Genomic DNA, 12,797 nt, shown 5'->3' with positions numbered 1-12,797 from the left:
CCTAACACAGAATATAAGGAAGGAAGAAACCAAAAGAAGTATTGATAACTAATTATCTGTATCTTAAGTACTTTTATTTTGTAAAATGAGGTATCAAATGCTAAATGCAGTTAGGTCTAGTAAGATGTTTTTCTGAATTTATCCATTGCTGAGATTAGCACTGCAGCTCCAGCAGTCTGCACAGGAAAATTTTAACTATTATCATGTATGAGCCCTACATTTAATTCCTAAGATACGTAAATACGTTTTTGTAGAGGTTTGTCTAGTGATAGTGAAGGAAACATAGGGACAGTGAGGGGAAAAGTACAAGACTTTTTTCCCCCACTTTGCCCTCAAACCCTGGAAATTAAAGAGGTATGTTACATTTAGAATCTTCATCTTACTATGTGACCGTCGCATTGCGTAACACTAACTTTCAGAAATATTTGTTCACTACACAGCAAAAGTATGCCCTGAAGGGAGTTTTCCTTCAATTATTCCTAGAGAATATTTCTATATGTTTTTTGAGGTTCCTAAACAAGTTTCTGTAACAAGATATAGGTTATAGATCTGTAACAAGATCTAGGCTATAGAAAACACTGTCACTGATCCTAACCTCTGCTCAACATGTTTCTTGGAAATAATTTTAAAAGCAGAATGCACTCTACAAAACAAAAGCCAAGGAGTCCTATTTCCACAAGCCCCAAATTCACCTAGCGCAGAGAGGTCAAAGAACATGAAAAATCCCCCATAGGAGAAGCTCAAATCCAGCTACAATTCAGCAAATATTTTTAAATCTTTAAGACTTACCATGCTCAAGATATATGTTGGTCAGCAACATTCAGAATAGACTATTTATATGTTCTTTCTTCTCTTAATAGCATGAGTCCCTTGCAAAGGCTCAGGTCATTGCATATATGTGGGGACTTTTGCTTTTGCCTCTATAAATCCAGAAGGCTCCAAATACATCAAAGTCAAAGAGACAAACGAAACCTGCATCATTTCCACTATTCCTGATCCAGAAAGTTTTAGTTATTTCTGTGAGAGATTGCTGAGTCCTTGCCTGCCTATTTAGAGTCAGCTAACATCTTTCTCATTGACCATGAAGTCTAGAGACCTTAATAGCAGCTCTACCACAGTCCCTAAAGACTGCTGAATACAGGAATGGGAAATCTGACAGCTGGTCCAACACTTCATTAGCAAGAAGAGTAACCTAAAATTTGGTGTTCATTTTCTGCACAGGGAAGAGCATTCTGTCTGTGGAGGATAAAAAACCAGGGCAAGGATGAACCTTGAGTGACTGTAATGTAGAAATGAAAAGACAATATCACATGAATATATACAGCCTTCCCTTTTTACTCTACTGGCCAAATCCATTGCTTCTATAAGAGGAAGTATCTGTTTTTCAGTTAACAAATTTTGTCACATAATGGTAATTTCTCTTTATTTACAGTAAGTATAAACATTTAATGAAGTTAATTGTAGCACTAATGAAACAGGTTTATTTCTGAAGAACAAAAGCTTTATTAATGTCTTTAAAAAGACATTTAAAAGCTTTATTAATTATTTATTAATTAACCATTTGTACTTAAAGAAACAAAAAATAGTCATTGAAGCTTCCTAGTGGAATTACCTTTTGATGTTTTCTACTAGAAGGAGAAAAATGGCCAGTATGAATTCAGTGTAATATAATTTTAGAAAAGGAAAATATTCACTGTTGGGGAATATGGAAGTTTTTAATTGAAATAATGTACTGTTACCTACTCTTAGATTTCCCTTTCATCATGATTTCACATGATTTCATCAGTCGCTGGCATCTTCCTCAAAGGAGCTTTGTTCCCTCAATATATCTAATTTCAAGTACATTAAAAAGAAGTATTAGATTAGATTCCATTTTTTCACTTGCCAAGTCATTTTACAGAACTCCTTGGCAATGACAGTCTCATTGTTAACTTTTAGAAAATAATTGCAGATTAGTTGAGAGGTTTTAACTAGCTGACTTCCTAATTAGTGCAGTAAATGAGGAATTGAATCCTCCTCTCCTACTCACCAAAAAAAGCAAAAACATTATTTTGAAGGATTATATTCTTAAACTATTTTTATATCATTATTTTCTTAAGATGGTAAAGAGATCCTGATAAACCTCAGGATGGCAAGAAGAAGGGTCAGGAATTTAACCAGGGTTCTTTTTGAGAAAGAAACAACACTCTGGTCCAACACTGAGTTTCTGTGATGTTGCAAAAATGTGATAAAAAGGGTGGGGCACCGAAGGTATTGGGTTGGCGCAGAACCCACTTGGAGTGCTGCATTCAACTCTGGGGTCCTCAGTACAGGAAGACTTGATGGGAGTGAGTCGAGAGAAGGGCCACAAAATAGTTAGTGAGCTGAAGTACTGCATCTATTTGGAAAGGCTCAGAGAGTTGAGGTTATTTATCCTCAAGAAAATAAGGCTCCAGGGACACCTTATTGAGGCTTTTCAGTATGTATAGGGGACAAATAAGATGGGGACGAATTTTTTAGGAGGTCTTGTTGCTACAGGACTAGGAGAAATGGTTTTAAACTGAAAGAGGGTTAATTCAGATTAGATGTAAGGAAGAAATTGTTTACAATGAGAGTGGTGAAACCCTGGACCAAGTTGTCTAGGGAGGATAGGTAGATGCCCCATCCCTTGAAACATTCAAGGTCAGGACAAACAGGGCTCTGAGCAACCTGATCTAGTTGAAGATGTCCCTGCTCATTGCAGGCAGGTTGGACTAGATGACTGTCAAAAAGTTTCTTCCACCTTGAACCATTATAGAATTCTGTGATAAAGGAAAAACCTGCTACAAATGCAGCTACTTTATTGCTATACTCACTGGGATTTATCTCTGGTTTAATTCTAGGTCTAGGCGCATTCTGAACTGCTGAATAGTCATTACTGAGTGATGAATGAAAATAAGTGTGATGCAGCCTCATCATGTAAAACATATTCTTGATTCCTGCTGAAGCAACACGTATTTCCCAGGGATTTTTGCTGCCCATGAATATAATTTAAACTAAAATTAACATAACATTCACCCCTATAAGTACAAGTTTCAATTACCATTAAGAAAACAAAATACCAACCAACTCATACAAAATTTACAGCACAATGAACAGTTAGAATTACTCTAACTAGCAGATCTACTAGATTTCTTATCAGTGAACAGCAACTTCATATTTCTAAAAGCCCTGAAAAAAAAAAATCCAAGTTGTAGGACTATTTGCTCATGTTTATATGAAACTAATTAATACTCCAGAGGCAGGTGACATAGATAGATACTGCTATTCCCTCTCATTCATTGTGATTCAGGTCATGCTTTAACTCACCCAGTAGAGTAATTTTGCTTGAAAATAGCAAAACCTATTCTTGATATTTACTAAGTTAAAGATGTAAGGATAGCTCATGTAAAAGCTTTTTCAGGTAATTAATTACAGGGACCACAGTGGTAAATACTGGATTATTTAAGAACTAACTTAAACTTCCAGTACAACTCTGAACATGAAAAGAGCATGATGGTTCCCATTATTTTGCAATCAAGTAGCATATTATTGATTCTTAGTCCTGTGTGTTTGTACATTTATGACTAACCATGCAGACATCAGTAACTTACCTGGTCCCACTGTTTAACTATTGTGTTTTCCAGTATGTCTAACAAATCTTTTTGTTCATTAAGGTTTAACAACTAAATACCACCTTACCCATAACAACAGTCTCATCTAATTTCTCTAAGCTTTTAAGCCATGGTGATGGCTTTAAAAGTACCAGGTTACTCACAGCTACTACAATTCTGCTCCCCTTTTTGCTCTCATGAACACAACTGTCCTATCAGAAATAAGGATAGGCTTCTGGCATTACTTTCCTGTCCTCTGAAAACAGCTATATCATTTGGTGTTATCAAAGAAATGCTTGCCAGCATTTTTCATGCTGATACCATGTGTTCTGTTTATCTTGATATGGCAAAGGTAAGACTTTCTCCTCCGTCACACTGCTACCCTCTGTGTGTGGTTACATCAGGCTGCGTAAAATGTGTCTCAGAGTATTTTCCCAAGTATCCTGATCTTGGAGTAGAGCGACAAAGGCATGACAGTGCTGCAAAATTGTGCTCAAGCAGAGTGTCTTCCTTAAGTAAAGGTAGCCTTACTTCTTATTTCATTAAGACTGTAAATATTTCTGTTTCTATCTTATGTAATCTTTATGTTTTTATGACCCATCAAACAGGATTCAAACCCCAAATAAACCTACCCAAAATGCATTAAAATTAGAAAAATATGAGATGCCATCTTAGTAGAGATTGATAAAGATGCACTATGCTCCAAAGTTGGCTGATGTCACGCTTTACAAGAAAACAAATTATTAATTCCATGTATTTTAGCATCACTGCGAGACAGATGTCTTTCAGATCTCTGTTGTGATGGAAGACTCTGGGGACCTCATGAGAAAAACAGAATAAACTTTAGTATATCTATTTGAGTATATTAGCAATCTTTTATCTGCCCTCTATTACATTAAGAACAGTCATCTTCTAGGATTATTTATGCTACCTATTCTGTGGGATATTTTTTTATCACATGAATCACAAATTTGATTATCACAGCTCTTCACTAAAAGCTCTTCATTTTATGTAACAGTTCAGAATAAAAAGATAGGTTTTCCATATGTGCTGTCCATTTAATTTACATGTACTATTGTCATGCACAGACACTTCAACTCTCACATTTCATTGTAATTCCAATCTCTTTCTAATAGAAAAGCTCCACCTGGTTTCCCTTATTGTTTTTATTGATGAAAAGTCTGGCCTTCAGACTGCGGTTTCAATCTTTGTTTGCAATGTTTCCCACTTTGAGACTCTTCATTTCCTCACTGTAGCAAACCCAGAGGCATACCTCAGCTCTTTCTTCTCAGCCCTGGAAATGCTGTAATAGCCTCGTTACAGCAGATTGTCTACCATCAATACACTCCACTATTTAATAGCTGAATTAGAGCTTTATGATACCTTTCAACTATGGACTCATTCTGCACACCTTCCCACTTCATTTTTGCTCCTACCCATTGTTTCATGCATTATAATTATCACCAACATAACTTTGCAGAGCAAACTCTGAAGCTAAAAAAAGCTCTTGATTTGTAGTGTGGTGCTCTCAATGATCCCTGCCAAAGGCCAACCACAAACAGCACATAAGCTGGGGAGACCAGAAACCTCTGTTAATAGATTTCATTCAGTTGGCTTTGATCTCTCCTGTAAGTCCACAGACTTCTTCCACTTATGTATTTTCCCATTAGGACAGGCAAAACAGCATGTAACTATTCACTGGCTGAGAAAGATGATGCGAATAAAGCTGTGTTTCAAATTTTCTCAATTACAATCTATGTTAAGGAAATTACAGCCTTTCTTGTGCATCTTTTCCTAAAACTGTTTAATCTTTGTACATGACAACAGGTAGCATTGCTAGGTAAGCATGTAGATGACAAATTGACAAAACTGTGTTATACTGCATATCCTTTACCTTTTCATCTAAATACAAATGATATGAGGTTAATACTGGCTAACACTGGGAGAAGTGTCAAAATGTGCAATCCACATGTCTTCAGTTTATCATAGAATCACAAAAGGCTGACAAACACCTCAAAGATCATAAAGTTCAACCTTTGATCAACCCCCATCTTGTCAGCCAGGCCACAGCACTACGTGCCACACCCAGTTATTATGTTCTCTGTTGCATCTATTCATATTGTTTATAACAGTGTCAAGAGGTTTTTCCAGAAGAATAAAAATCAAACAAAAGATTTTCAAAGCAATTCATTAATTTAAATCCACAATAACAAGATTTTCTGTTAGTTCTACATCTTTCATTGTGCATTCACACAATGAAATCAAATACACTCCACGAAAATAATTCAGAAATACCAAATTTCATAATTTCTTCCATTATATGCAGGCTAATTACATAACAAATTGCCACTCAATCAGAATTCCATCCTTAAAAAATTTATAAAGGAGCAAATTAGTGATCCATGTTTGAAGCAACACAGAACAGGTTAATTCCATGTACATGTAGCAGGGAGAGCTTTTTCAACACTAAGTGAATGGCCATTCAATTATTTGGAAAGTAAACAAACCTCAGTGTTTCTTTGTTCTCAAATACTCATGATGACTTATCTGCAGCAAATATTGTCATTAGATACCATTCCACTCATAAATACAGTAGTGTGCAGTACTTTCAGATTCTTACAGTAATGCAATGTGCCTTATATAATATTAAACCTTTTGTTTTAAATGAAGTGGCTCATATAGAATAATTAAAGTGCCAGTCTGCTTTAAATGTTATACACACTTAGGACAAAGAGTCTTTATGCTACAAATACATGTCCATTTATTGACACGTCTGCAGCCATATAAGAGTTCCCAAATCCAGTTTCAGTGAAGCAATCACAAAGTGAATCATACAAACACTTCTTGCCGGATCTAGGTTTTAGAACATCAGCTTCTCTTTGGGTGCAGAATCTTAAACAGAGTTGGGTACCTTGTACAAGTCTCACTAGAGCTTCTCAATATTGAATATGGTTTCGAAATTTAGAAATTCTATACCAAAAACAGCACAGGTTGGAGACAAGACCTAAACGGTACAATAAATAAATGATAATTTTGATTTTCTGCTGTATTCTGCTTTAGAGTCTCTCACTATTCTAGCCAAAGTAGTATGAACTGCTTGCCAGAGGGGCAGATGGGGTATCTGGAAGCTGGCTGTAACAGCACAGTTTACGGTGGTACATGCACGCAAACTTGTACATTTGTGTGTTAATTGCTCCACCTCTGTGCATATGGAAAGAGCATGCACTGATGCAGATGTAAACACTTTCCCTTCCTTTTGCATTTTTACCTGTTCTATATGCTTGCTGTTTGAGTGGTGGGTCTCAGTACTCATGGGAACAGAGATTTGAGCCCTGACCACTTTTATACTAACCCCTAGTGTACACTGCTCAGCAGAGCTGCTGGTGCTCTCAAAGGGTTAAGCACTTCAGGCTTATCAACAGAGGACTGAGCACAGTTTTCTGTGTACATTCCTCGTCTTGTCCCATCCTCAAGAGGAACTTCAGACCTAAACACAGTTTTCCAGATGGCAGAAGTATTCCTATATGATGCTCAATTTGTACAGTGTTCAAACTCTTTCACCAGTAACTTTTACTTCTCATAAATGATTTGTTAAGTAAAACCTGACAAATCCTTCACAGAGAACATTCATCATGCAATAATTTAAAAAAGCTTGACTCTGTTATTACCACACCAGGGGCCCGGGGGTTTGTTGGCAAGACTTCATTACATGAACAACATAAAAAAGGCTAATGGGATCTTCACCAAACATTTTTTCTAAAATAAAACCAGAGGCAATCCAATCCAGAGGCAGTCAGTGAATAAACTACTAATCACTGAAATTAAAGGATTCAATCAAAAGTGTGTTGTGGGTAGGATACTGATTTAACAATAAGACAGTAATTAAATTGTGTTGACAGTTACCTATTATAGTGTATGTTACAAAAAAATGGCTCCATTTTTCATGCAGATCTTAAAATAAAGATCAGTAAAACTACCAAAAAGACCACAGAAAAGAGTACACTTTTTAATCCCTCACAGACCAAGTCCAAAAGAAGACATGAAAAAAACCAAGAGAAACTTTCCTCTGAACACTGTATCATACCACATTGCACATTTTTATTTTTAAAGCTGGTTGCTTCACAGAAAGGATCTGCAGACATAAATCTTACGCGTGTGGTTTTGCAGAGAAGCATAACACAGCAGCACATAGCACAGTAGCATAGCACATAGTAATTAGTGTATTATCAAAATTCAAGTATTCATCTAGGAATAACTGTGCACCTTATGTTCCAAGAATAGCATACACTTAATAGCCTGGTATCTTCTTCACAATGTTTTAATAAGAAGTAGAACCTTAGAAAACAGATAGGGGTAATTCTTGTAATGCTATATGCCACTCAGGTGAATGTCCTCTGGTATAGTATTTCATATAAAAAATGCAAAGGCTTTTTCCTCAGACACATGCATGGATTGTCTTACCTTTGGTTCCATTGAAATGAAGCTGTGGGTGCCTCTGCTTGAGAGAACTGACCTTTTAATTGTTTTACTGTGATAGAAGTGGTAGTAGTCCTTCAATGTTCCAATCTGTAAAAGAAGAAAAGAAAAAAAAAGGAGTGGAAGACTTAATTTAATGAAACTGGTTTCCTGTTTTTCATTTTGGAAAGTCTATAAATTATGCAATTTCCTCTGAGCTGAAATGTTACTTGAACCCACTGATCATCTTTCAAAAGAAGGACATATGATATGAAGTAGATGAAGTATCCTTGAGGCAGTAACTGCATAACCGAAGATTATAACTGAGCTGCTTAGTCTAGCTGTATCTATCTTTTTAATGTTTAATTTATATGCAGTACTTCAGGTAATTCTGTATCAATTTATATCCAAACTTGTCCTCAAACAGCAAGTATAAAAATCATTAAATAGCATTCCATTTAGTTTGCTTAAGGAAATGTAATGTAAAACACACTAGACTTGGTTATTTATGTAATTAAAATATAAAAAGGACGTTCACAGCATCAGACTATACAACAGGAATAGCTTTCCTGTTCTGTCAAATGAGAATAAAAAGAAAGATAGAAATGGTAACTTCATAGGATAACATGCAAATTTCATAACAGTGTAATAAAACTGCTCTTACTCATCCCTTCATAATAGAAACATAAATACTGAAGTGATGTGGCCTTCACAATTGAAAAATAAATCTTCCTTTCCAGAGTCATCAATATGTTTGCTTTCATTCTTCATTTTTAACTTGAAACCTAAGTTTCACACACCTACAAACTAACATTCAGTCTCCTTGCTTTTGGGAGAATGCCCCTCCAGCTCATTTGGAATGTGACCTACTAGTGCACTGTAAATCTTGTAAGATACTTCATAATTTAGTTTCAAGTTCCTTAATGATGAGCAAAAAAGGGACAATTGAGGCTTCTGTCATTTCAAATTAAAACTCAAAGTGACCTCATGAAACAGGCTTGGCTTTCCAAATAGAGCTAAATGATACCATCAAAGAGGATGGAGCAACACTTGAAAACTTTCACCTTAAAAAAATCCCTCAGATTTCTTAATTTGCATCTATAGCAATACACATGCAGGAAACTTGAGAGCTCAGCAGTAAAGACTTGAAGAGAACTGGATATAAGTCATTCACAAATACCAAGAATATTTAGAATATTAGAAAACAAAAGTCTTGAGAAAATTATTGATAGACTATAAAGAAAATACTGATACTGACAGAAAACAGCAACAATTTAAATTAATTTTCCTAATAGGGAAAACTGGATCTAGGATAATAACATTAGTCTCTGTGAGTGGTCCATCAAAATCTTCATTTTGGGAAGGGTAACTTATGTCTAGTGCAACAAAATACCAAAACATTCAGTTAAATCTATTTAGTTTATCATAAATTAAATAGGAATTGGTTTGTCTAAGATTAATGAGCTTATCAGTAATAGAGTAATTTTCATGCTGCCCTCTCTCTGAAAGGCAATTCCAGCTGAAGTGGCACACCTCCACAGTACAAGTGAGCTCAGTTGTAGTGAACTGGGTTACATCTGGCTGGTGGCCAGTCAACAGTCCTGTTCCTCAGGGCTCAGTCCTAGACCAGCTCTGTTCAATATATTTAACAATCTGGATATAGGATTTAAATGCTCCATTAGGATGTTTGCTGATGACACCGAACTGGGAGATGCTGTTGATCCTCTTGAGAGAGCAAATGCCTTGCAGATGCATCTGGACAGATCAGAGCATTAGGCTACGTTTAATGGTATGAAATTTGAAGTTTAAATTCTGGATTCTGTACTGGGGATTAAGTAACACCAGGCACAAGTGTGAAATGGGAGTGAAGTGGCTGGAAAGCAGCCCTGCAGACAGAGACCTGTAGGTGCTGGCTGACATTAAGCTACGTGTGAATCAGCCATGTATCCGGGCAACCATGAGGCCAAACTGCATCCTGGAGTACTTCAAATACTGCATAACCAGTCAAACAAAGGAGGAGGTTATCTCACCATACTCAGCTTTGGTAAGCCTCATTTAGAGCACCCTCTGCAAGTCTGGGCCCCACAATTTAAGAAGGATGAGAAGGATAAGAAGGATGAGGCCTCCTTGAATGAATCCAGAGGAGGCCAACAAAGCTGGGGAAAGCCTGGAAGGCATGGCTTGTGAAGTGGAACTGAGCACTTCGGCTTGGAGAATAGTAGGCTGAGGGGTAACCTCGTTGCTCTCTACAGCTTCCTGAGGAGGGGACAAGGAGATGAAGATGCTGATCTCTTCCTACTGGGATTCAGTGATGTGTTGGAACAGTTCAGAATGGCATCAAAGGAGGTTCACACTGAACTTTAGAATGTGTTTTTTGACCAACAGGATAGTCAAACAGGTTTGCTGGGGAGGTTGTGAATGCCCAAGCCTATCAGTACTTATGAGGCATTTGGATTATGAGGCCCTTAGTAATGTGTTGTAACTGTTGGTCAGCCCTGAATTTGTCAGTTAGATGACCACTGTAGCTCCTTCCAATTCTATTCTATCCTATTCTATTCTCTTCTACTCTGTTTTACTCCATTACTTTTGACTACAGCAACTGAAGTTTATTCTGATTTTAAGAGCTTCTAGCAAATACAATCCAGTAGCATCAGGTTTCTGTTGCACTCTTTTTACATTACTATTATTTATAACAATCACTGAAATTTGGTGCCAGGTTTAGTTTAAGTGCAAGTGATGGCATGCTTCCCTGAGACAGAAGGATGTAATCAGTTACTTCTTGGATGTTTTCCTGGACTTATTAGTAGTCTCAAATGAGACTGAAGTGCTAGTGCTAGCTAAGATTGAAGTGACGTTAGTCTCGCTTCTTAAGTCTTCAGAGACCTGTAAAGGGCATACTTACCACACCAGTAACCTATAAAGGTAACTGAACTTTTCTAGACCTTGCTGCTTTCAGAGTGTATTAGGAACCCACTACTTTGTCTGAGTGTATCTAAAAAGCCACATGTTACTGAAAAGACAGCTCAGACAGGTAACTGGATTTTACAGCTTCACAGAACTGTTTAAATAGAAAGGCTATATTGCAATGAAAATAAGCATCCGTCCTGTCTTGAGCTACAAAGCTCTCAATGTGCTAAAGCTATTCAATCCTGTGTTTTGTCTTACACTAGTTTAACTCTAGCTGACCACTCTGAGGGCATCCAAACCAGCAAATTTAGGAGATTACCTAATGCACTCCTGGAGGTTCTACAGTTTAGCAGAACTAGCCATCCATGGAACATAATGGAGGCATCTGCATGCTTCCATTCCAAGGGGGACAGCATGAGTCTTTGTAATCCTTCTTCAGATCTACTCTCTCTGAAAACTTGGGCTGCGGAAACAGAATTAAGCCCTTGCAATTATGTATGGTAGTTGCAATGCTATGTCTTCCAAACACCATTAGTTTTCAGATAATAATACTGGATCACTTAGAATTGTGAGATCTACAGCTTTAGTTGATAATTGAAAAGGAATTAAAACAAGCCCAAATCTTTTAAGTGGAATTAAATTCATATCCAGTAAATGCCAGTGCCTTTCACAGCAAAGTAACACCAGCATTACTAAAAGCTTTTTTGCCTTCTCTTACCTTAATGGGAATTTACTTAGACCTTCCAATACCTTGAACCACTAGGAAGAATTAAACCATGTAACTATAGCACAATAAAACTTCTCATTGTGTATGTTCTTGTTAAATTGTTTTTTATACTTCTAACTCCCAGGTCCTACAGGCACTCTCAGAGAAAAGCAATGTAAAGACAGAAACAACGGAGCTAACTACTCTACTACTGCTAGAGATTGCTGGCAGTTTCAACCATATATCCTTGAGGAATTCTTGTAGTCTACTTTTTTTTACACAGAGGGCATGATTTCTTTAAAAAGGAATAGGGAAATATTTCCTGGCCAAAGGAAAAAGAATGGGCAGTGGGTGTAGGGAAGACCTAATCTCTTTAGAAGTAGTGTTTGTAGATAAACATTTTCAACAGATCTATACGTACATATAGTCGTAGTACGACACGGTCATACTATACTATGTCTATTCAAGGACAAAATAATTCCCAGGAATTATTTCAGTTTCCAGGAGCTAACAATCCTACAATATTACTGTGGTGTTCCTGAAAACCAAAGCATCCACATATTTACATTAAATTTATACTTACCAGGTCCTATTTTCTATTTAAAGTTGAGAAAATGTGTTGATTTCAAAGATACCATGAAATAAGAACTAAACCTTCTAAGCTTCCTCTTGAAAAATATTTCTTCCATATGTTGTTTTATAGTCCAGGGCAAGAGTAAGATAATTTAGAACATAAGTACTGAATAAATTAATCTACATGTGCACTGTGTCCCATGAACTCTGTAAGGAAATACAAATGCTAAAGATGACTGTTAAACATACTTTAAATATATTTATATGGTCACCAAACTGATCTATCTGACTAAGCTCTGAAACTAAACTGACTAAAATTTCTATGTAGCTGAACAAGGGTAGGGAAGGCATTCCAGCTACAGGGCTTAAGAGATGCTTCATAGCTTGTAAACAAATTATTTTTTCTTAGGAGACAAATCTTCTAAACATCTAGGTGCAAAGTGCTCTTCTCCCAGAGGGCTGATTAGAAAATAATATGCTACTGATTTGGTGAATTGAAGGATATATTTTAAGATTCCCCATTTCTCCTGGGTTTTAATGAATTT

At 36.6% G+C, this 12,797-nt stretch overlaps 1 protein-coding gene across 6 annotated transcripts in view; it reads right to left on the bottom strand.

The window, feature by feature from the left end:
• The window catches only part of PCSK5 (proprotein convertase subtilisin/kexin type 5), a 229,367-nt gene that overhangs the window by 196,895 nt on the left and 19,675 nt on the right, over window positions 1-12,797 (bottom strand). For 5 of the 6 annotated variants that reach the window (XR_003956982.4, XM_030258051.4, XM_030258053.4 and 2 more), the window contains exon 2: window positions 8,073-8,177. Coding sequence is in view for 4 of the 6 variants with exons in the window: in XM_030258051.4 (XP_030113911.1) it covers window positions 8,073-8,177 (105 nt within the window). In the remaining 2 variants the exon portion in view is untranslated. Of the gene's footprint in view, window positions 1-8,072; window positions 8,178-12,797 lie in introns of those variants that run through there. The other variant, XM_072922007.1, reaches the window with a different exon arrangement.

Source organism: Taeniopygia guttata, chromosome Z (assembly GCF_048771995.1).
Source record: "Taeniopygia guttata chromosome Z, bTaeGut7.mat, whole genome shotgun sequence".
NCBI classification, from domain to species: domain Eukaryota; kingdom Metazoa; phylum Chordata; class Aves; order Passeriformes; family Estrildidae; genus Taeniopygia; species Taeniopygia guttata.
The sequence above is the reverse complement of the archived record's forward strand: the minus strand, read 5'-3'. Positions and strand labels throughout refer to the sequence as shown.